At 44.7% G+C, this 24,069-nt stretch overlaps 1 protein-coding gene across 2 annotated transcripts; it reads left to right on the top strand.

Annotated features, from left to right (window-relative positions):
• Positions 1–354: 354 nt before the first annotated feature.
• nob1 (NIN1 (RPN12) binding protein 1 homolog) lies at positions 355–24,069 on the top strand. Of its 2 annotated transcripts, XM_061708394.1 has the most exons (10): positions 355–441; positions 8,046–8,178; positions 9,293–9,426; positions 9,509–9,580; positions 12,772–12,927; positions 14,322–14,474; positions 15,799–16,041; positions 16,541–16,638; positions 19,506–19,650; positions 23,487–24,069. In XM_061708394.1, the coding sequence occupies exons 1-10, from the start codon at positions 373–375 to the stop codon at positions 23,754–23,756; spliced, it is 1,473 nt and encodes a 490-aa protein (XP_061564378.1). In that variant the 5' UTR covers positions 355–372; the 3' UTR covers positions 23,757–24,069. The 2 variants fall into 2 exon arrangements, with proteins under 2 accessions (XP_061564378.1, XP_061564387.1); XM_061708403.1 differs by lacking the exon at positions 12,772–12,927.

The following is a 24,069-nucleotide window of genomic DNA, read 5'->3' on the forward strand; positions in this document are numbered from 1 at the left end:
GATGCCTATGTATGTTTGTGTTTTTAATATTATTGAATGATGTCTGCCATTTATTTTAATTTTATTGTATTTTCTGAAATTGAAATAAAGTGTCATACAAAAAAAAAAAAAAAACAACGACAGAAAGACCGGACTAAGGTCTTCAACTGTCAACGTGAAATTGCTCGATGTGAAGATTTGTTATCATTGTACTTTTTGCAAATGTTAAATTTAAAAAAAAAAAAAAAAAAAAAAAGGTCTTCAGCTGCATGTCCATATTCAGTGCGGTTGTCAAATTTCCGACACTTGTGATGTGTTTGAAAGCATCCTTATGTCACGTGAGCGCCTCCTGGCTTCTGATTGGTCGGCCCGTGCGCTGGCCGACAAGTCAACATGGCGCAGACCGTGGTGGAGCATGTTGTCGCGGACTCCGGAGCGTTTCTGAAGAAAGTCCATCTCCAGGTGAGACTCCGCGCGTCCAGGTGGCCCGTAGGTGGTGGTGGGGTCGGTCCGGGCTGGTCCGGGTCGGTCCGGGTCGGTCCCGGGACCAGGGTCCGGTCTGGACCAGGGTTTAGGTCTGGTTCGCATGAGGCTCAAGGCTGATTTATGGTCCGCGTTACATCGACGCAGAGCCTACGGCGTAGGGTACGCGGCGACGCGCGCCCTACGAAGTAGGCTCTGCGTTGATGTAACGCGGAACCATAAATCAGGCGTCAGGATCAGCATCAGCATCAGCATCAGAATCAGGATCTGAAGCAGATCCAGATGAACCGCAACAGAACCAGAACCTTTTACAGATTTATACCGGAGGACCCAGTAAGATCCGACCCAGTCTGACACCCACGGCTGGGCTGTATTGATACGTTATTGATACTGTATCGATAGAACAGAAATGTATCTTGATTAAAAAACCTAACAGGAATCAAGAATGGGATGAAACAAACATTAGTTTCAGTCCGAATGTGGATCTGTGTTTGGACCAGGAACCTCCTCCTGGGTCCTAAACTCCCCCTCATTTTACAGCTCAGTCACTGAGGGGGAACCCCACCCTTCCAAACATACATGTATGATGAGATTGTTGGCTATTTATAATATAGACATCTATTTGCGTACATCTATTTGAACGAATGAAAACCTTTATTGTCCCCGTAGGGAGATTCAGTTTGTCGGCCAGCAACAGAACCGTTAAGAAGAGTTAAAAAGAGTTAAGTTAAAAAGCAGAGTAGATTAGTTAGCAATAAAAACAGTTTAAGAGAATAAAAGTCCAGTACATGTGCAAGAGCAAGTAGAGTGCAAAAAGTGCAAGTGTGTAATAGGGATGGGCGGTATGGACTAAAAAATGTATCACGATAATTTCTGGCATTTATCCCGATAACGATAAAAATGACGATTAAAAAAAATAGCAATTCAACTCCACCTTTTTAATTATAAATCTATCTCACTCTCAGATCCACCATGTTTGTTACACAAAAACGTATCAACGGGAATTTTTCTTTCTTTCTTTCTTTCTTTCTGGCTCATTTCTTTCTTTCTTTCTGGCTCATTTCTTTCTTTCTTTCTGGCTCATTTCTTTCTTTCTTTCTGGCTCATTTCTTTCTTTCTTTCTGGCTCATTTCTTTCTTTCTTTCTGGCTCATTTCTTTCTTTCTTTCTGGCTCATTTCTTTCTGGCTCATTTCTTTCTTTCTTTCTTTCTGGCTCATTTCTTTCTGGCTCATTTCTTTCTTTCTTTCTTTCTGGCTCATTTCTTTCTTTTTTTGACGGTTTATCGTGAACGGTAAAATATCACCCATTCCTAGTGTGGAAAAAAGTGCAAGTGTGCAGAAACACCAGTCCTCAGACCCCCCCCTGTCTGGTGGTCCGTTGGCAACGCCTGGTTGTGGAGCCTAGAGGCCACAGGCACAAATGACTGGCCAAAACGCTTGGTGCTCTGGCGGGGGAGACAAGTCTGTGGTTGAAGGTTCCTCCTCCCCGTCAGTTCACCATGTAGGGGGTGGGTGGGATTGTCCATGATGGCATGCAGCTTCCTCCTTGTCCTTTTTTCCGCGACCACCTCCAGACTGTCCAGACTGCTCCCACTACAGAGCCAGCCTTCTTCACCAGCTTGTTGATCGTGGCTGCCCCCCCAGCATGCCACCCACCTCCACCCCCCGGATGGAAATGGGGGTGAGGATCTTCTTACTCCTCCCAAAATCCACCACCATCATCGCCTGTATAGAGGGGATGCGCATGATGTCACAGAAGTGACTTCACAAAGACTGAGGGCCAATCCCAATTCTCCTTCACTCGCCCTTCTTTTCTCCACTCGCACTTCTTTTCTTCCCTAAGCCCTAAAAAAGAAGGGGGAGATTTTAGGGCACTTGAAATCTAGGGCACTTGGCCCAGGTGCCTGTCCCATTTTTCCCCCTACCCCTCGTTTCCATCCCTAGCCTGATCAGGAAGCTGAGAGCCAAAAGCTGTTTTAATTTCAGCTGTAGCTCTGTTAATATGGCACGTATATTCCATATAAAAAAATGTGCACAGAAATATTTACAAAAAAAAAAGTTTGCGGTGTATGTGCTGCTACTGCTGATGAGGTGTCCTGTCCACCATTTTCTCTAAAAGGTTTAGGAACCTGTCCATGTGTTCTTCATATAGTTTTGTACTTATGTGGTTTTACTCACTTGGAAATACTTTTAAATTGTCTAATAAAACTTGTTTCACAACAGTTTTCTCTTCTGGGGTTTCTCAAAGTAAGGTAATGTCTCAAATTATAAACTGTACAACGAGATCAATAGTAAAATAAGTATAGTGAGAGAATCCGCAGTAAAAAAGGCTTTATTTGCTATATTCAAATAACATTTTTAAAAAGAAAAAAAGTAAACATTGCACGCAGAACAAAGAAAGGTGCTGTTCCATATAAAAAAATTTGCACAGAAATATGTACAAAAAAAAAATTGCAGTGTATGTGCTGCTACTGCTGATGAGGTGTCTGGTCCACCATTTTCTCTAAAAGCTGAACCTGTCCATGTGTTCTTCATTCTTTTGACATTTTCTGTCTTCTTTGGCGGCCTCAGCTTGAAGGAAGTCCCGCATAGAGAGTTTCTTTTTTTGGGGGGATCGGGGGGAAAGTGGACCTGATGCCTGAAGCTTCCAGCTTCCTCTTCCAGCTGGTGAGGCAGAGCTTGAGGCCGATGTGCTGGTGTCTTCCAAAGTGTTCTGAGATAAAAAAAAAAGATGGATACACATGTTGATTACACACATGACTGGACTATCATACACACCCACAACATCATACCAGGTTCATTATCACTGTATAAATAAAAATTACCTCTGTGCTTTCCTCTGAATTTGTCAGAGAGGACACTGGTGAGGATGGAGGGTCGATTATGTTCTGAAAAGAAAATAACAGTTAGATCTTCAGGTACTGTAGTGTCTTATCACTCACAATCAGGAGGAACCACCGGTCGTAGCACAAGCTAGCTATAGGAAGAAGGACTGGGGAATAAGATTGTGCTTTTTTACTGCTAAACTTACCATGAGTATTTGCGAGGGATCTTCATAAGACGCCAACAAACATGGAGGCTGGATTGAAGGTCTGGACCCCAAAAGCTCATGCATATCTTCGTAGAAAGGCCATGAGGCTGCTGTGGCCTCCCCACTGTCTGTCCCGGAGCACGCACGCACACACACACACACACACACACACACAATTTACAGAAGATTATTAATAAATACTTTACATGGATTTTTTTTTGTTAAGCATCATCTCTTCAGCAGATAATATTACCTCCATAACCATTGCTTACCTTATATTTTTTTAAAGATTTTCCCATTTTTTGCCAATTTGTGCTGTGGTCACCTTCCCCTCCAGTTCCAGCTCTTTGATGAGTTTCCTGTAACAGAAAACAGTGATGAATAGTAGTTATACCATGGTTAAGGACCCCATCACAGATATTCTGCAAGCAGATAGCTAGATCACTCACTCCCACAGTGGTTTAGCAGCATATTTCTTCTTAGTAAAATTCTCCTCGTTGGTAGTCCTAAAGCTTATTAGGTGTCGGACCTGATCCGGAGTCCCTGGAATGAAATGTGATTACTGCAATGCACAAACGTCCTCGTAAAAAAAACAAACAAACAACAAAAAAAAAAGTTTGAACTATGATAACAGGCAGCAAGCGACGTTATTACTTCGTAACCCCCCCCAAATAACGTTGCTGCCTTATAGTAATGTGAAATATACAACAAATGTGTAGAAAATATGAGAGTTAACGAGTAGTTAACAGGACACGGCAATGTTATCTACCCGACTCATCATGCAGCCACATATGCATTATCTTACGTTAACTCAGAATCAGAATCAGCTTTATTGGCCAGGTTCTAACATTGTCCAACAAGTAATTTGACTCCGGTAATTTCACTCTTTGGTATTAAAAATAAACAATAAACAATGTGGTATTTTTATGTACTGTTCAAACTGTTAAAACATACAAAAGCACTGTGATTTTTTTAATTCCATGGGACATTATACTTACATTTGTGGGTTCAATATCCTCCTGCTCTTTGCGGTTCGCCATTTGACTCAAAAAAAATGAAAAAATGCTTGCTTGCTCAAAATCGAGACGAGTCTGTAAAGCATATTTTCCTCGGTCGGCGAGCTTTAAATAGACGCAGCCTACGGCGTAGCTTACGGAACCTACGGCGTAGCTTACGTAACCATATTCCGGCGCGATCTTAGCGAACAACGGACAAAAAAGGGATGATGTACATTCACTGAGTGAATATTATGAAAGTAAAATATTGGTTTGCGCCGAGAAATGTAATCAAAATGCATTTTTATGCAGAAACTAACTCAAAATATTGATTTTACTCCCAAAAAAAACAGAAATGTCCTCCATGTTTTTTTTTTTGATTCAGTCCGCAAATGACGACGAAAAGCATTCTGGGAAATCTTCATACCCCCTCGCTCGCCAAGTCAGCATCTGAAATCCCTCGATTTGAAGGGGCTATTCTCAGCCCCTAGCCCTCGTTATGCCCCCTCCCCCTTGGTGAAAAGAGGAATTGGGACACCACTACCTTCACGGGAACACGCAAAAGTTAGGGTTAGGGAAGAAAAGGAGGGCGAGGGGGAGTATTGGGACGCACCCTGAGTGTCAGAAAGACAAAAATTAGAATAAAGTTCGGTGTCCTCATCACTTTAATTTCACCAACAAATCCTGCCTTGAAGTCGGACCAAGCGTCAAGACTTTTGTAAGCCTTCAAGCTTTGCTTCGTGTATTTCCCCGGCGTAATTAAGTACATATAAATATCAGGAAACTGGATTGGTGGCCAAATATTAATGTCCATGGACCACTGGTTCTTGGTAACTGTATCAAATATTAATGTCCATGGACCACTGGTTCTTGGAAACTGTACCAAATATTAATGTCCATGGACCACTGGTTCTTGGTAACTGTACCAAATATTAATGTCCATGGACCACTGGTTCTTGGTAACTGTACCAAATATTAATGTCCATGGACCACTGGTTCTTGGTAACTGTACCAAATATTAATGTCCATGGACCACTGGTTCTTGGTAACTGTACCAAATATTAATGTCCATGGACCACTGGTTCTTGGTAACTGTACCAAATATTAATGTCCATGGACCACTGGTTCTTGGTAACTGTACCAAATATTAATGTCCATGGACCACTGGTTCTTGGGGTAACTGTACCAAATATTAATGTCCATGGACCACTGGTTCTTGGTAACTGTACCAAATATTAATGTCCATGGACCACTGGTTCTTGGTAACTGTACCAAATATTAATGTCCATGGACCACTGGTTCTTGGTAACTGTACCAAATATTAATGTCCATGGACCACTGGTTCTTGGAAACTGTACCAAATATTAATGTCCATGGACCACTGGTTCTTGGAAACTGTACCAAATATTAATGTCCATGGACCACTGGTTCTTGGAAACTGTACCAAATATTAATGTCCATGGACCACTGGTTCTTGGGGTAACTGTACCAAATATTAATGTCCATGGACCACTGGTTCTTGGAAACTGTACCAAATATTAATGTCCATGGACCACTGGTTCTTGGAAACTGTACCAAATATTAATGTCCATGGACCACTGGTTCTTGGGGTAACTGTACCAAATATTAATGTCCATGGACCACTGGTTCTTGGAAACTGTACCAAATATTAATGTCCATGGACCACTGGTTCTTGGTAACTGTACCAAATATTAATGTCCATGGACCACTGGTTCTTGGTAACTGTACCAAATATTAATGTCCATGGACCACTGGTTCTTGGTAACTGTACCAAATATTAATGTCCATGGACCACTGGTTCTTGGTAACTGTACCAAATATTAATGTCCATGGACCACTGGTTCTTGGTAACTGTACCAAATATTAATGTCCATGGACCACTGGTTCTTGGGGTAACTGTACCAAATATTAATGTCCATGGACCACTGGTTCTTGGTAACTGTACCAAATATTAATCTCCATGGACCACTGGTTCTTGGTAACTGTACCAAATATTAATGTCCATGGACCACTGGTTCTTGGTAACTGTACCAAATATTAATGTCCATGGACCACTGGTTCTTGGGGTAACTGTACCAAATATTAATGTCCATGGACCACTGGTTCTTGGTAACTGTACCAAATATTAATGTCCATGGACCACTGGTTCTTGGTAACTGTACCAAATATTAATGTCCATGGACCACTGGTTCTTGGGGTAACTGTACCAAATATTAATGTCCATGGACCACTGGTTCTTGGGGTAACTGTACCAAATATTAATGTCCATGGACCACTGGTTCTTGGTAACTGTACCAAATATTAATGTCCATGGACCACTGGTTCTTGGGGTAACTGTACCAAATATTAATGTCCATGGACCACTGGTTCTTGGAAACTGTACCAAATATTAATGTCCATGGACCACTGGTTCTTGGTAACTGTACCAAATATTAATGTCCATGGACCACTGGTTCTTGGGGTAACTGTACCAAATATTAATGTCCATGGCATGGACCACTGGTTCTTGGTAACTGTACCAAATATTAATGTCCATAGACCACTGGTTCTTGGAAACTGTACCAAATATTAATGTCCATGGACCACTGGTTCTTGGTAACTGTACCAAATATTAATGTCCATGGACCACTGGTTCTTGGTAACTGTACCAAATATTAATGTCCATGGACCACTGGTTCTTGGAAACTGTACCAAATATTAATGTCCATGGACCACTGGTTCTTGGAAACTGTACCAAATATTAATGTCCATGGACCACTGGTTCTTGGAAACTGTACCAAATATTAATGTCCATGGACCACTGGTTCTTGGGGTAACTGTACCAAATATTAATGTCCATGGACCACTGGTTCTTGGGGTAACTGTACCAAATATTAATGTCCATGGACCACTGGTTCTTGGAAACTGTACCAAATATTAATGTCCATGGACCACTGGTTCTTGGTAACTGTACCAAATATTAATGTTCATGGACCACTGGTTCTTGGAAACTGTACCAAATATTAATGTCCATGGACCACTGGTTCTTGGTAACTGTACCAAATATTAATGTTCATGGACCACTGGTTCTTGGAAACTGTACCAAATATTAATGTCCATGGACCACTGGTTCTTGGTAACTGAACCAAATATTAATGTCCATGGACCACTGGTTCTTGGGGTAACTGTACGGGTCACTGTCAAGTCCAACTGCCTTTAATTTAAGCCCATAATCGGCTGTTATCCCGTCTTCTCCACTAGTTGCAGCTATTTTTGCTGATGTTTTGCCACTCAGTGTGAGTAAGGGGGGGGTCCAGTGGGGAAGTGACGTCAATGCAGACCCTCTATTTGCTGCTTCCGCAGCTCCAAGCGTGACGTCAGAACGTAGAAACATTATTTGCATGTTATAAACCCAGATGAAGACACTGAAAACCCAAATGGTTTGAGAAGTGTTGAAGTTGCTGCTGTTGGTGTTGCTGCTACGGCCTGAAGGGGGCGTCAGTGAGACGAGCCCTGACCTGTGGACTGACGTCTCTCCTGGTGTGTTTGTGCTGCAGGAGTTGGGCAGGAACATCTACACGCTCAAAGCCGTCGTGGATGAGATCCGAGACCGGCAGACCCGGAGGGGCCTGGCCTTCCTGCCCTACGAGCTGCACTTCAAGGAGCCGCTGCCGGAGCACGTCCGCCACGGTACCTGAACGCACCACACGCTAGACACGTCAGACACGGTACCTGAACGCACCACACCACAGACACGTCCGCCACGGTACCTGAACGCACCACACACTAGACATGTCTGACGCTGTACCTGAACGCACCACACACTAGACACGGTACCTGAACGCACCACACACTAGACACGGTACCTGAACGCACCACACACTAGACACGGTACCTGAACGCACCACACACTAGACACGGCAGACACGGTACCTGAACGCACCACACGCTAGACACGTCCGCCACGGTACCTGAACGCACCAAACACTAGACATGTCCGACACGGTACCTGAACGCACCACACGCTAGACACGTCCGCCACGGTACCTGAACGCACCAAACACTAGACATGTCTGACACGGTACCTGAACGCACCACACGATAGACACGTCCGCCACGGTACCTGAACGCACCACACGATAGACACGTCCGCCACGGTACCTGAACGCACCACACGCTAGACACGTCCGCCACGGTACCTGAACGCACCACACGCTAGACACGTCCGCCACGGTACCTGAACGCACCACACGCTAGACACGTCCGCCACGGTACCTGAACGCACCACACGCTAGACACGTCCGCCACGGTACCTGAACGCACCACGCGACAGAGCATCTCGAACGCCGTACCTGAACGCACCACACGCTAGACACGGTACCTGAACGCACCACACGCTAGACACATCCAACACGGTACCTGAACGCACCACACGCTAGACACGTCCAACACGGTACCTGAACGCACCACACGCTAGACACGTCCAACACGGTACCTGAACGCACCACACGCTAGACACGTCCAACACGGTACCTGAACGCACCACACGCTAGACACGTCCAACACGGTACCTGAACGCACCACACGCTAGACACGTCCAACACGGTACCTGAACGCACCACACGCTAGACACGTCCAACACGGTACCTGAACGCACCACACGCTAGACACGTCCAACACGGTACCTGAACGCAGCACACACTAGACACGTCTGACGCGGTACCTGAACGCAGCAGAACTCAGACTGGGATCAGGCCCTCCTAACCCCGGTCTCTGTTCCCGTCTCTCTCCGCGGTGCCTTCAGTGACGGAGTTCTCCAAGAAGACGGGGGACTACCCGAGCTTGTCGGCCACCGACATCAAGGTCCTGGCTCTGACGTACCAGCTGGAGCTGGAACATGTGGGTTCTGAACACCTGAAGACGGAGCCGGAGCTGCAGGTACGGCAGGTTCTCCTGACGTCACGTTCAGGTGCCCCTGGGGGAGTGTGATGTCACAGCGCTCTGATCTTGTGTGTTGCAGATGAACATTCAGAGCACACAGCGCCACCCGGAGGCTCCGGTCAACATGGCGGGGTTCCACCTCCCTGTAAAGGTACGGCCTGTTCAGCGTGAGCTGGTTTGAACCTTGTCTGGGGGATTTAAAGGAGACCTATTATGGCATTTAATTTATCTTTTAAACAGGCCTTGAATGTCTTAAAAACAATCTAAAGCTTGTTTTTTCTACATAAAACAGAAATTTAACCTCTGGGCCATGTCTCTAGTTTCACCGCTTCTAACCTTCTTCTCTATGAGGGATTCTGATGGGGCGGGGCTATGATAATGAGGCTCTGTGCTGATTGGCTGCCTGAATGACGTGTAGCAGGGGAGGGAACAAAGCCTCTCTCAGGCAGAAGAGCCGGCTGCGTACACCATGGATGTATTACAGTATATGGCGTACACAAAGCATGTCCCATGCGAGCGAGCTTCAGTGACAAAATAAATTCCATTGCTTTATTTTGTATTGGACTGTCCTAACTGGCCGCGAGTTTAACAGTTTCAGTGTGGACAGAGAGAGTTTAACAGTTTCAGTGTGGACAGAGAGAGTTTAACAGTTTCAGTGTGGACAGAGAGAGTTTAACAGTTTCAGTGTGGACAGAGAGAGTTTAACAGTTTCAGTGTGGACAGAGAGAGTTTAACGGTTTCAGTGTGGACAGAGAGAGTTTAACAGTTTCAGTGTGGACAGAGAGAGTTTAACAGTTTCAGTGTGGACAGAGAGAGTTTAACAGTTTCAGTGTGGACAGAGAGAGTTTAACAGTTTCAGTGTGGACAGAGAGAGTTTAACAGTTTCAGTGTGGACAGAGAGAGTTTAACAGTTTCAGTGTGGACAGAGAGAGTTTAACAGTTTCAGTGTGGACAGAGAGAGTTTAACGGTTTCAGTGTGGACAGAGAGAGTTTAACGGTTTCAGTGTGGACAGAGAGAGTTTAACGGTTTCAGTGTGGACAGAAAGCGTCCGATGTCACGCAGCTCGACGTGATAGTCGGACGCTCATTCAGTTATGACACGGTGTAAACAAATCTTAAAGCCTGAATTACGGTTCTGCGTTAAATGGACGCGTACCCTACGCCGTAGGCTCTGCGTTGGTGTAACGCGGAACCATAAATCAGCCTTTAGTTCCCTGAAGAGGGAACGGGTCACCTCGTCTTCACACTAACTCACACAGGAAGATTTAATTGAATTCTAAACAGGTACACCAGTTATTTACTCCGATTCCTCATCATTTCTTTTCTTATGTTACAAGACAAATGAATCATGTTAACTGTAAATAAATCACAACACTGAATTTTCACAAATGGCAACTTTATTGTTAAAAAAAAAAAGAACATAAGTTGTATATAAATAACATGTATGCACTATTGCTGGCTCAAGGAAGGACCGTGCATCTTCCGAAGGTGTCGTTGAACAGATTCAGGTGCTTGGAAGATCTGAAACCATAAACAGAAATAAATGTATTACTAATTAGAGTTGTTCCGATCACGTGATCGGAAATCGGGGCCGATCACGTGATTGCAGACTCGATCCGGACTCGGACGTTATGAGCCGATCAGGAATCGGATATATATATATATATATATATATATATATATATATATATATATATATATATATATATATATATATATATATATATATGTATATATATATCAGGGTTTCCGTTGTCCGGTAATTGCCGGACTTTGTCCGGTAAAATATGCCGAAGTCCGGTATTTTATAATCTCTCCGGTCAAAATGTCCGGTGAAAATACTCACTGGCGCCGACATCCACGTGTGCGTTGATTTATGGTTCCGCGTCGCACCGACGCAGAGTCTACAGCGTAGGGTTCGCGGCGACGCGCACCCTACGCCAGACCCTACGGCGTAGGCTCTGCGTTGGTGTGACGCAGAACCATAATTCCAGCTTAAAAGTAAACAACATGCGCCCAAGTACCCGTGCATGACAGGCAGACACACACGGGGAGAAGAGACAATTTCTTTAATTTTTATTTTTTTTAAAAAACTTTATCCTTATGAACGCAATTGTTATATACGGTAGTCCAACTTTCCTTATTTTAATCAGAACACTTTCTTTTTTCCTCTTCGGCGTGGAGTAGTGGGCTTGGAGCGGCAGCCATCGGTTAGTTTTTTCTTTTTAGATCCGAGGCTTTGCGTAGATGGTGGCTTCCGCAACTTTCAGGCGCTTTTTCTGCGCAAGCAAGCTTTATAGATGAGGCCCCAGGACTGAAGCGGAGCTGCGGCGCCGACATTATGGTTCCGCGTCGCAGAAGGCTCTGCGTTGGTGTGACGCGGGACCATAAATCAACGCACACGTGGAGTAGTGGGCTCGGAGCGGCGGCCATACACCGCATGCGCGCAGAGCACGCCTGTTTGTTTTGAAGCTGAAGCAGCCCTATGCTAAAAAAAAAAAAAAAAAAGAAAAAGAAAAGAACATTTTTTTTATACTGACTTAAGAATGTTCAAGCTGCCTACCTCCTATGTGCTCAGTTTACAGTACACATGTTAAAATATAATAAAAGGGTCATCCTGCATAATTTTCTTTTCTCTTCTTCATTTTTTATTGTTTTATAAAAGTATCGGATCGGGACTCGGTATCGGCAAGTCCTCAAAATCAAAGGACTCGGACTCGGGGGCAAAAAAACCTGATCGGGGGTCCCTATTACTAATAGAGCTCCGGTGTTCCCTAACACTCCGTTATGGAACACCGGAGCACCGGGGCCACTCACCGGTCCGGTCCGGTGAGTGGCCCCGGTGCTCTGGAGCTAAGCTAAATACTTAGCCCATGCAAAGATCATACTTGTAAACAAATATAAATAACATAAAAAAATAATGACACTTACCGGTGACTCGCGTGCAGTTGCCGGGTCCGTACTGTTGGTACTGATCCTTTTATGGTAAATGTCGATGCAAAAACTGTCCCTCACTGTGGAAATAGTCACCGCTTCTAAACAATGGCGGAAGCTCTGGCCGGCTGAGTTAGTTGTGGGGGTGGTTTTAGCAGCGGAGGCTGAACCTATGGAAATCTGCTCCCGTCGTTACGTAAGGACGGGAGCAGATTCTGAACGGCTCGTAGAAACCACATGACACTGGAAGATTCAGCCGGGCGGCTGTACAGACCCTGCAGAATTTTGTGTCTTTCCATCTTTTATGTGTTGGCAGGCTGAGGGGAGACCACTTTATATATGTTAAAACAAGAAAAAACGTGTTTGTCATAATAGGTCCCCTTTAACACTCTGCCTGTGATTCTTCAGAAGCGTACAGACACTCAGAGTTCCGCGCTGACAACGAACGCCACACCGAGTGGAACTGAGGAGTCGGACCTGACGGCCGAGGGCCAGCAGTTCAACAGCTTCCAGTTCTGGAAGGAACCGCTGCCGACCGTCAACGACGACCTGCTGGCGCTGCTGGTGGGTGGTGGCTCCGCCTGCAGCACCGTGTTGCTCTGCTGCCCGTGTTCAGTGTTGCCCCTAGAATGTTTTTCAGGCCTGGTGGTACCACCGAAAAAACCCTAAACAGACGAGGCGCGTGGGACGGAATATTGGACATGTAGCAATATAACAAAGTTTTACATTAAAAATCATTGTAGGCCTATATTGCTGAATTATATCACTTCAATGAAATCATTAGGCTTAATCTAACCTTTAACCAGAGTGTCATGGGCCTGAAAGGCTGCAGTGTGCTGGTCTGACCCATATGAGCATTGGCACATCTTTAGATATTTCAGAGGGATCTCTATGAAAACCCTCTGGGATGGTCCTCTTTTAAAGGCTGCTTGTGCTGACGACATATGTGACAAAACATCCCTATTCACAATTGAGATTATATCAGTTATAAATAATTTAAACATTGTAGAAGATTTACAGTTACATGCATTTGACAATGCCTGGGGAAAAAATGAACCTTTAGTGTTTCTAGTGGAAACACAATCTATTGTCTGTTATTTTCATCATTATTGCTTACCAAAAAAAGAAGCTCAATCAGAAAGAAAATGTAAGCTAAACAACCAATTGGAAATGTACCATGGGGAGTGTGGTACAACCAAGGGCTGTATTTATGGTTATGAAGCCATTCGGGATCCCAGCCAGATGTTCTGTGTTTGAATGCGTTGTTTTTTACTGGGTCACCAGTCAGACGGGGGTCGGCAGTCGGCAGACGGACCGGTTTCAGTGATGGTAAAGGCTGATTTATGGTTCCGCGTTACACCAACGCAGAGCCTACATCATGACCTACGGCGTAGGCTCTGCGTCGATTTAACACAGAACCATAATTCAGCCTTAAGGGTAATTGAGCAGCCCCCCTCTCCACTGCATCTGCCCCTCTTTCTCCCGTCTCACCTGCACCTGTCATTGTTTCCTCTGTTGCCTCTGTTTCTCTCCCTTCATCTATTTTCCGTGGCTCCGGAGTCTGGCAGGAACATTTCTTTATATCATGTTGTCTGTCGCCCGCAATATTTTTTCTTTTTTTTGTCGGTGCCATAGTTGGCTGGCTACAAACTCTATACATCCCATAATGTATAATAATATGCCCGCGCTCTCAGCAGCGGTACTCGCATCGTTACTAGGCAACAAAGCAGGTTGACTCACGTTGCAGAACAGCGCTGCACAGAGGCTCCTAAACGTAAATGATCATTGATTTATGAATGAATGGATATGTCACTTATTTTTGGCATATTACATTTTTTTGTAGGCCTGGCGGGGGGTCTGGTTGGCCTGGCGGCCCGCCGGGTCTATACAATGGTAGGGGAAACACTGGTGCTGCTCGTGTTGCTCTGCTGCTCGTGTAAACAGTGTTGCTCTCTCAGGGTCCGGGGGGAGACGGACAGAGACAGACGGACAGACAGAAGCTCTCTAGTCCAACCAAAGGGGCCGACCAGACGGACGGAGGACGGTTCAACAGCTTCCAGTTCTGGAGGGAGCCGCTACCGAGCATCGATGACGAGCTGCTGGCTTTACTGGTGAGTGGACTGGTGATACTGGTGATACTGGGGAGATTACTGGTGGGTTTACTGGTTTATTGGTACAGGTACAGAGCAGATTCCCAGGACTGTTACTCCCAGGAACAGAGCAGCTTCCCCTGGTCTTAGTGAGCACTCTGGTTGTCCCTAACAACCCACCCTTGTCCCAGCGAACCTTTTAAAGCCGGCACGTTGGTGTCGTGGTGTCGTAACGGGGCCTCGCTCAGAGTGGTCACATGACTGTAGGATCACTGACCAGGGCTTGGCATCCCGCCCCCGACACCTCAGAAGATCAAGACGTCGAGTAAACGGGTAAACGAGTAAATGAGTAAACAGGCTCGATGCGACACCACTACTTAACCAAGAATCTTAGGGCCAGTCCCAATCCCCCCTAGTCCTACTTTTCAGTCCTACCCCTAAATTTTGAGTGTTCCCGTGAGGGAACGCGCGGTGTTCCAATTCCTCTTTGCATGTAGGGCTAGTGGACATAACGAGGGCTAGTGTGTATGAATCTAGATTCTAGCCCTTCAGAGCGAGGGATTTCAGATGATGACGTCGCGACCGAAAGCCAGAAAAATTTCCCAGAATGCTTTACGTCATCATTTCCAGACTGAATCAAACAAAAAAACATGGCGGACATTTCTAATTTTTTATGAATAAAATCAATATTTTGAGTTAGTTTCTGCATAAAAATGCGTTTTGATTACATTTATAGCGAGAAATATATATTTCACTTTCATAATATTCACTCAGTGAATATATATAATCACTCGCTTGCTCGTTGTTGCCTTGTATCTTCAGATCTCGCCAGAATAAAGGCTGAGCGCGCGGCGCCGCGTAACCTACGCCGTAGGTTCTGTGTCGATTTAACGCGGAACCATAAATCGCCGGCGCCTCTTCTCATCCCGAAAACATCATATCAAATTTCTTAACAGGCGTTATTTGGATAAACTGAGCCCAGGTTGGGGATCTTAACGGTTACTTTTACGCCTGAAAAAATATTAAAACTTAATAAAGTGTCATATTAACAGCGCTACAGCAGAAATTAAAACAGCTTTTATCTCTGGGCTTCCTGATATGGTGTGACGTATGTGCAAACGTAACTACGCAGTCGCTTACGTACCCGAACGTAAACCACGCAGTGACGTAGCAAGTGGTGTCCCAATCCCTAGGGAACATTACAAGGGCCCTACGCCTGTGGCTTCATTTTTAGGGCTAGTGGTAGAAAGTAGGGGGGGATTGGGATTGGCCCCTAGTCTCACCGGGACGTTTGACCCCCTTCACCGGTCCGGCCCCGGTGATAACGCTGTTTGTTTGTTTCCAGGATGAGGGCGGAGCCTCCCGTTCAGCCCCACCCCCACCCACAGGGGAGGGGGCGGGGCCTAGGCCGTCAGAGGACCAATCAGACGACGAGGACAAGGAGAACGAGCCTGAAGAGGAGGATGAGGACGATGGTGGAGGTTGGATCACTCCCAGTAACATCCAACAAGTCAAGTTGGACTCTGCTGATTGGACGGCGCCTGATGATGTCACCGTTGGATGTCTGACCACCGACTTCGCCATGCAGGTGAACAGAAAACACTTCATCATGTTCCTGATTCAGCTGAAACCAGGTTCAGGTCTGGACCTGAAAACGCACTGCAAAAACTCAACATCCTACCAGGAATATTTGTCTTATTCATAGTTAAAATGTCTTATTTTTAGTCAAAAAATCTCATTACACTTAAAAAAGGAGTCATCACCAGAAAAATAACTTATTTGACAATTTTCACCTGTTTCAAGTAGATTTTCACTTGAAATAAGTAGAAAAATCTGCCAGTGGGACAAGATTTATCTTCTCAATAACAAGCAAAAAAATCTTGTCCCACTGGCAGATTTTTCTACTTATTTTAAGTGAAAATTGTTGTTTTTTCCAGTGATGAGTCTTGTTTTAAGTGTAATGAGATTTTTTTTTTAACTAGAAATAAGACAAATATTCTTGTTAAGATTTAGAGTTTTTGCAGTGCAGGTTGGGGTTTGGACCCGAGCTTTTCCTCCGTACACTCAGACGTCTGCTCTGTTCCCAGAACGTTCTGATCCAGATGGGCCTGCGGGTGCTGTCCGTGAACGGGATGGTGATCAAACAGGCGCGGAGCTACATCCTCAGATGTCACGCCTGCTTCAGGTACCGACACGGAGATCCTGACCCGGGTCCTTTCTAGCTCGTAGAGAGAGTTCTGTAAAATTCAGATTTTAAGGAGAAAATTACGAAAGAAAATCTGAATCTTGATTTTATGAATAGAGGGTCTGCATTGACGTCACTTCCCCACTGGACCCCCCCCTTACTCACTGAGTGGTAAAACATCAGCAAAAACAGCTGCAACTTGTGGAGAACGGGATAACAGCTGATTATCGGCTTAAATTAAAGTCAGTTGGACTTGACAGTGACCCGTACAGTTACCCCAAGAACCAGTGGTCCATGGACATTAATATTTGGTACAGTTACCAAGAACCAGTGGTCCATGGACATTAATATTTGGTACAGTTACCCCAAGAACCAGTGGTCCATGGACATTAATATTTGGTACAGTTACCAAGAACCAGTGGTCCATGGACATTAATATTTGGTACAGTTACCAAGAACCAGTGGTCCATGGACATTAATATTTGGTACAATTACCAAGAACCAGTGGTCCATGGACATTAATATTTGGTACAGTTACCCCAAGAACCAGTGGTCCATGGACATTAATATTTGGTACAGTTACCCCAAGAACCAGTGGTCCATGGACATTAATATTTGGTACAGTTACCAAGAACCAGTGGTCCATGGACATTAATATTTGGCACAGTTACCCCAAGAACCAGTGGTCCATGGATATTAATATTTGGTACGGTTACCAAGAACCAGTGGTCCATGGACATTAATATTTGGTACAGTTACCAAGAACCAGTGGTCCATGGACATTAATATTTGGTACAGTTACCCCAAGAACCAGTGGTCCATGGACATTAATATTTGGTACAGTTACCCCAAGAACCAGTGGTCCATGGACATTAATATTTGGTACAGTTACCCCAAGAACCAGTGGTCCATGGACATTAATATTTGGTACAGTTACCCCAAGAACCAGTGGTCCATGGACATTAATATTTGGTACAGTTACCAAGAACCAGTGGTCCATGGACATTAATATTTGGTACAGTTACCAAGAACCAGTGGTCCATGGATATTAATATTTGGTACAGTTACCAAGAACCAGTGGTCCATGGACATTAATATTTGGTACAGTTACCCCAAGAACCAGTGGTCTGTGGACATTAATATTTGGTACAGTTACCAAGAACCAGTGGTCCATGGACATTAATATTTGGTACAGTTACCCCAAGAACCAGTGGTCCATGGACATTAATATTTGGTACAGTTACCCCAAGAACCAGTGGTCCATGGACATTAATATTTGGTACAGTTACCCCAAGAACCAGTGGTCCATGGACATTAATATTTGGTACAGTTACCAAGAACCAGTGGTCCATGGACATTAATATTTGGTACAGTTACCAAGAACCAGTGGTCCATGGATATTAATATTTGGTACAGTTACCAAGAACCAGTGGTCCATGGACATTAATATTTGGTACAGTTACCCCAAGAACCAGTGGTCCATGGACATTAATATTTGGTACAGTTACCAAGAACCAGTGGTCCATGGACATTAATATTTGGTACAGTTACCAAGAACCAGTGGTCCATGGACATTAATATTTGGTACAGTTACCAAGAACCAGTTGTCCATGGATATTAATATTTGGTACAGTTACCAAGAACCAGTGGTCCATGGACATTAATATTTGGTACAGTTACCCCAAGAACCAGTGGTCCATGGACATTAATATTTGGTACAGTTACCAAGAACCAGTGGTCCATGGACATTAATATTTGGTACAGTTACCCCAAGAACCAGTGGTCCATGGACATTAATATTTGGTACAGTTACCCCAAGAACCAGTGGTCCATGGACATTAATATTTGGTACAGTTACCAAGAACCAGTGGTCCATGGACATTAATATTTGGTACAGTTACCCCAAGAACCAGTGGTCCATGGACATTAATATTTGGTACAGTTACCAAGAACCAGTGGTCCATGGACATTAATATTTGGTACAGTTACCCCAAGAACCAGTGGTCCATGGACATTAATATTTGGTACAGTTACCCCAAGAACCAGTGGTCCATGGACATTAATATTTGGTACAGTTACCAAGAACCAGTGGTCCATGGACATTAATATTTGGTACAGTTACCCCAAGAACCAGTGGTCCATGGACATTAATATTTGGTACAGTTACCCCAAGAACCAGTGGTCCGTGGACATTAATATTTGGTACAGTTACCAAGAACCAGTGGTCCGTGGACATTAATATTTGGTACAGTTACCCCAAGAACCAGTGGTCCATGGACATTAATATTTGGTACAGTTACCAAGAACCAGTGGTCCATGGACATTAATATTTGGTACAGTTACCAAGAACCAGTGGTCCATGGACATTAATATTTGGTACAGTTACCCCAAGAACCAGTGGTCCATGGACATTAATATTTGGTACAGTTACCCCAAGAACCAGTGGTCCGTGGACATTAATATTTGGTACAGTTACCAAGAACCAGTGGTCCATGGACATTAATATTTGGTACAGTTACCAAGAACCAGTGGTCCATGGACAATAATATTTGACCACGAATACAGTTTCCTGATATTTATATATACTTAATTTCTACGCCGGGGAAATACACGAAGCAAAGCTTGAAGGCTTACAAAAGTCTTGACGCTTGGTCCGACTTCAAGGCAGGATTTGTTGTAGAAATTAAAGTGATGAGGACACCAAACTTTATGATTTGAACGTTTAACATTAGCTACCCAAAAATCCAACATTACCTGGTACAAAATGGGAACCACAAATCCACGTTTCGGTGTCTGGAATCCAGTTGTTTCTGTGAATTGCAGCAATCTATTTGTCTCTCTTAAGCTGAACCGACCTGTCGTTGCAGAACCACCAGCAACATGACCCGGGCCTTCTGTCCTCACTGCGGAAACAAGACCCTGAAGAAGGTGTCGGTGACGCTGAACGACAACGGCAGCCTGCACATGCACTTCTCCAAGAACCCCAAGGTCCTGAACCCCCGAGGACTCCGGGTAAGACCTGAACCCTAGAGCAGTGGTCCCCAACCCCCGGGCCGTGGCCCGGTACCGGGCCGCGGGTCATTTGGTACCAGGCCACACAGAAGGAAAAAATAATTTCTGTAGCCCCGACTGATGATGGATGACTCTCAAACTGATGGTTCACAATGTTTTTATTCCTTGGATGTAAATACACTGCAAACACACTGTAAGAGCTATAACGGAATAAAATAAAATAGAGTTACCGGTAGTCTTTCTGCATTCATATCAGTTTCATTTAACTTAAATACAGACCGATACAGCTGCTCGCTTGCTCGGTAATAACAGCTACCGTTAACCACAATACATGAGTAACCATGGCAACCAAACTCAAGCTGGACATAAATAAGGTTTAACATTTGCAAAGAAAACAAATCCTTATCAGCAGGTGATTTTTGTGTCAGTTAGGCTCCACTTGCATTCCCAACACTAGTTTAGTCTTTCAGACACACTTTCTACTGCCGTTAAACTTTTACCATTAAAGTCTGAAGCGCCGGATGTTTCACCTGTCAATCACAGCTAGTTGCTAATTAAGTAGAACTGAAACCAGGACTAGTAGAACTGAAACCAGGACTAGTAGAACTGAAACCAGGACTAGTAGAGCTGAAACCAGGACTAGTAGACCTGAAACCAGGACTAGTAGAACTGAAACCAGGACTAGTAGAGCTGAAACCAGGACTAGTAGAACTGAAACCAGGACTAGTAGAACTGAAACCAGGACTAGTAGAACTGAAACCAGGACTAGTAGAACTGAAACCAGGACTAGTAGAGCTGAAACCAGGACTAGTAGAACTGAAACCAGGACTAGTAGAACTGAAACCAGGACTAGTAGAACTGAAACCAGGACTAGTAGAGCTGAAACCAGGACTAGTAGAACTGAAACCAGGACTAGTAGAGCTGAAACCAGGACTAGTAGAGCTGAAACCAGGACTAGTGGACCTGAAACCAGGACTAGTGGACCTGAAACCAGGACTAGTAGAAGTGAAACCAGGACTAGTAGACCTGAAACCAGGACTAGTGGAACTGAAACCAGGGCTAGTAGAACTGAAACCAGGACTAGTAGAACTGAAACCAGGACTAGTAGAACTGAAACCAGGACTAGTGGAACTGAAACCAGGACTAGTAGAACTGAAACCAGGACTAGTAGAACTGAAACCAGGACTAGTAGAAGTGAAACCAGGACTAGTAGAACTGAACCAGGACTAGTGGAACTGAAACCAGGACTAGTGGAACTGAAACCAGGACTAGTAGAAGTGAAACCAGGACTAGTAGACCTGAAACCAGGACTAGTAGACCTGAAACCAGGACTAGTAGAACTGAAACCAGGACTAGTGGAACTGAAACCAGGACTAGTAGACCTGAAACCAGGACTAGTAGACCTGAAACCAGGACTAGTAGAACTGAAACCAAGACTAGTAGAACTGAAACCAGGACTAGTAGAACTGAAACCAGGACTAGTAGAACTGAAACCAGGACTAGTAGAGCTAGAAACAGGACTAGTAGAGCTGAAACCAGGACTAGTAGAAGTGAAACCAGGACTAGTAGAACTGAACCAGGACTAGTGGAACTGAAACCAGGACTAGTGGAACTGAAACCAGGACTAGTAGAAGTGAAACCAGGACTAGTAGACCTGAAACCAGGACTAGTAGACCTGAAACCAGGACTAGTAGAACTGAAACCAGGACTAGTGGAACTGAAACCAGGACTAGTAGACCTGAAACCAGGACTAGTAGAACTGAAACCAAGACTAGTAGAACTGAAACCAGGACTAGTAGAACTGAAACCAGGACTAGTAGAACTGAAACCAGGACTAGTAGAGCTAGAAACAGGACTAGTAGAGCTGAAACCAGGTCTAGTAACTGAAACCAGGACTAGTGGAACTAGAAACAGGACTAGTAGAGCTAGAAACAGGACTAGTAGAACTGAAACCAGGACTAGTAGAACTGAAACCAGGACTAGTGGAACTGAAACCTGGACTAGTACATTTAAAAGGACTAATAGAGCTGAATCTAGGACTACTGGAACTGAACCAGAACTAGTGGAAATAAAAGCAGGACTAGTAAAACTTAAACCAGGACTAGTAGAAGTAGTACTAGAAGAGGAAGTACTACTAGAGTAGTAGAACTGAACCCAGGACTAATGAGCTGCAGTCGGGGTCATGAGGGGTCTGGGTCTGGATTAGGGGTGGGCGATATGACCTAAAATTAATATCACGGTATTTTTCATCTTTTGAACGGTGACGGTATAATATCACGGTATTTTTTGGTATGTTTTGGGAGGAGTAGCCTGTCCTGTCCCTTTATGTGAATAAGGTTAATATTTTTATAATATAATAAGTAAATGGTAGGTATCCTTATAAAAAAGAGACATGGGAGAGTATTATGCATTCTCAACATATTTATTTGGCAAAAAACCTAAAGATCTTATATATATATATATATATATATATATATATATATATATATATATATATATATATATATATATATATATATATATTATATTTATTTTTATTATATTATATTCTAAATATTTTGTAAACCTGTCTTAAAATCTAATACTGGACCTCGGTTGGGCTGGTTGGACAGCGGGTGGTGGAAAATTTCCCTTAATTTTAAATCCAAAACTTGACAGGTTTATGCCATGAGTATTCATATACAGTAATCCCTTGTTTTTCGAGAGGGTTACGTTCCAAAAAGAACCCGTGATAAGTGATATTCACATAGTAGCAACCCCTTTTTTTTTTATAATTATTATACAAAGCTTCAAATTGCGGAGTTCAACACCGCCTCGCACGTATTCCCCTGCTCTTCTGAGCCGCTCCATCCCGACTTGCGCTGCAGCGTCTTTTTTTTCTAAAGCCCGCGGTACAGGTGTGTTTTTTCGAGAGAAGAACATGGTTATGGGTATTTTTTTGTCACTCTTTTTTTCTTCTGGGAAAAAAGATTCTTTTAAACAGACATTCATTAATTTTTTCTCCATCTTGAAGTCGGTGATTCTTCCAGCAGGTTGAAACAGCGCTCTGCGCTCCGCTGCCGTCAAAGACCCGCCCCGCTCTACTTCTGATTGGCTGGTGTTAGTTTGGTTGAGCCAGAGCTGCTTTCCTCTCATTCCATTGGTAGACGAACTCGGTTGACTCAGACTTTTTTTTTCTCTCAAACCTTTTTTTTTTTTTTTTTTTTTTAAAGCAGTCAAACTCGCACGCCGAGAAAAAAAAACTCCGTACGCCGGAGATCCGGCACGGTGCCGGAATACTTTAAGCCCTGCATTTCTTACTACTCTTGTCGTAAGGTGTAGCAGCAGTAGCCTACACGATGCCTGCAGTGAAAGCTGTGTAGTCTTGGGACCGCTGCTCCGCTGGTGCTGCTCAGCGGAGCAGCGGTCCCAGCAGCAGCTGATGGTCCCACTTGCGCTCGTTTTGGCCCGGGTTGCCTCTTCATATTCACGGGCGTGCGTGTTTTTTAAGTGATGAAACAGGTTGCTTGTGTTTCAACCTCTTGCTGTCACAACACGGCAGCAAACCTTGCATATCACCGACGTTTTTAATGCCTTATTTAGGCTTATTATTTTATAATTGATTTATTACGGTATTGACGGTATTGCAAAATCCATGTCGTGGCGCAGTGCCACACCGGTGATGACTATGACACCGGTGTACCGCCCACCCCTAGTCTGGATCCAGATCCTAGTGGTCAGTAGTGTTTCTTCCTGGACGACGGCGGTCTGGAGATGGAGGTCGTGGTTCTGGATGAAGCTCCACCGTGGTTTCCACCTGCCTACTCTTAACTCTCTGCCGTGTTTGTGTTTTCCAGCACTCGCTGCCGCTGCCGCAGGGAGGGAAACACGGCAACAACCCCCAACTGGTGGAGGACCAGCGCTTCCCCCAGCAGCGGCTCTCCTCTAAGGCCCGGCAGAAGACCGACGTGTTCGACCCGGACTACGTGGCCGGCTCGTCCCCGTTCTGCCAGAACGACATCTACAGCCGAGCCGCCAACCTGCAGATCAGGGACGGCCAGTGCGGCGGCGGGAGGAGGAGGGCCAACCCCAACACCGCCCGCAGGAAGTTCGTCAAGAAGAAGTGATGACGGCACGGACCCCCGCTCTCCACAGACTACACACACGCACACACACTTACTGACACACACACACCCATGGTGATGCTGATGGTGCGTTCACTGACTCCTCAGACAGAACAGAATCCCCTCACCTCCTGCTTGTTACTGGTTTGGAGCCGTGGTGAGTTCACGTCCAGAACGTGATGGTGGTCGTTACAGCTCGGTCTCAGAAGAACAGAAGCCCGGGTGGACGGATGAACCTCCAGCTGAGAGCAGACCTGTGGCTCATGTTGTCCCAACATCCATCCATTCTTATCAATAAAGGCTCAGTTTGATGTTT

This window comes from Cololabis saira, chromosome 2 (assembly GCF_033807715.1).
Source record: "Cololabis saira isolate AMF1-May2022 chromosome 2, fColSai1.1, whole genome shotgun sequence".
Lineage (NCBI taxonomy): Eukaryota > Metazoa > Chordata > Actinopteri > Beloniformes > Belonidae > Cololabis > Cololabis saira.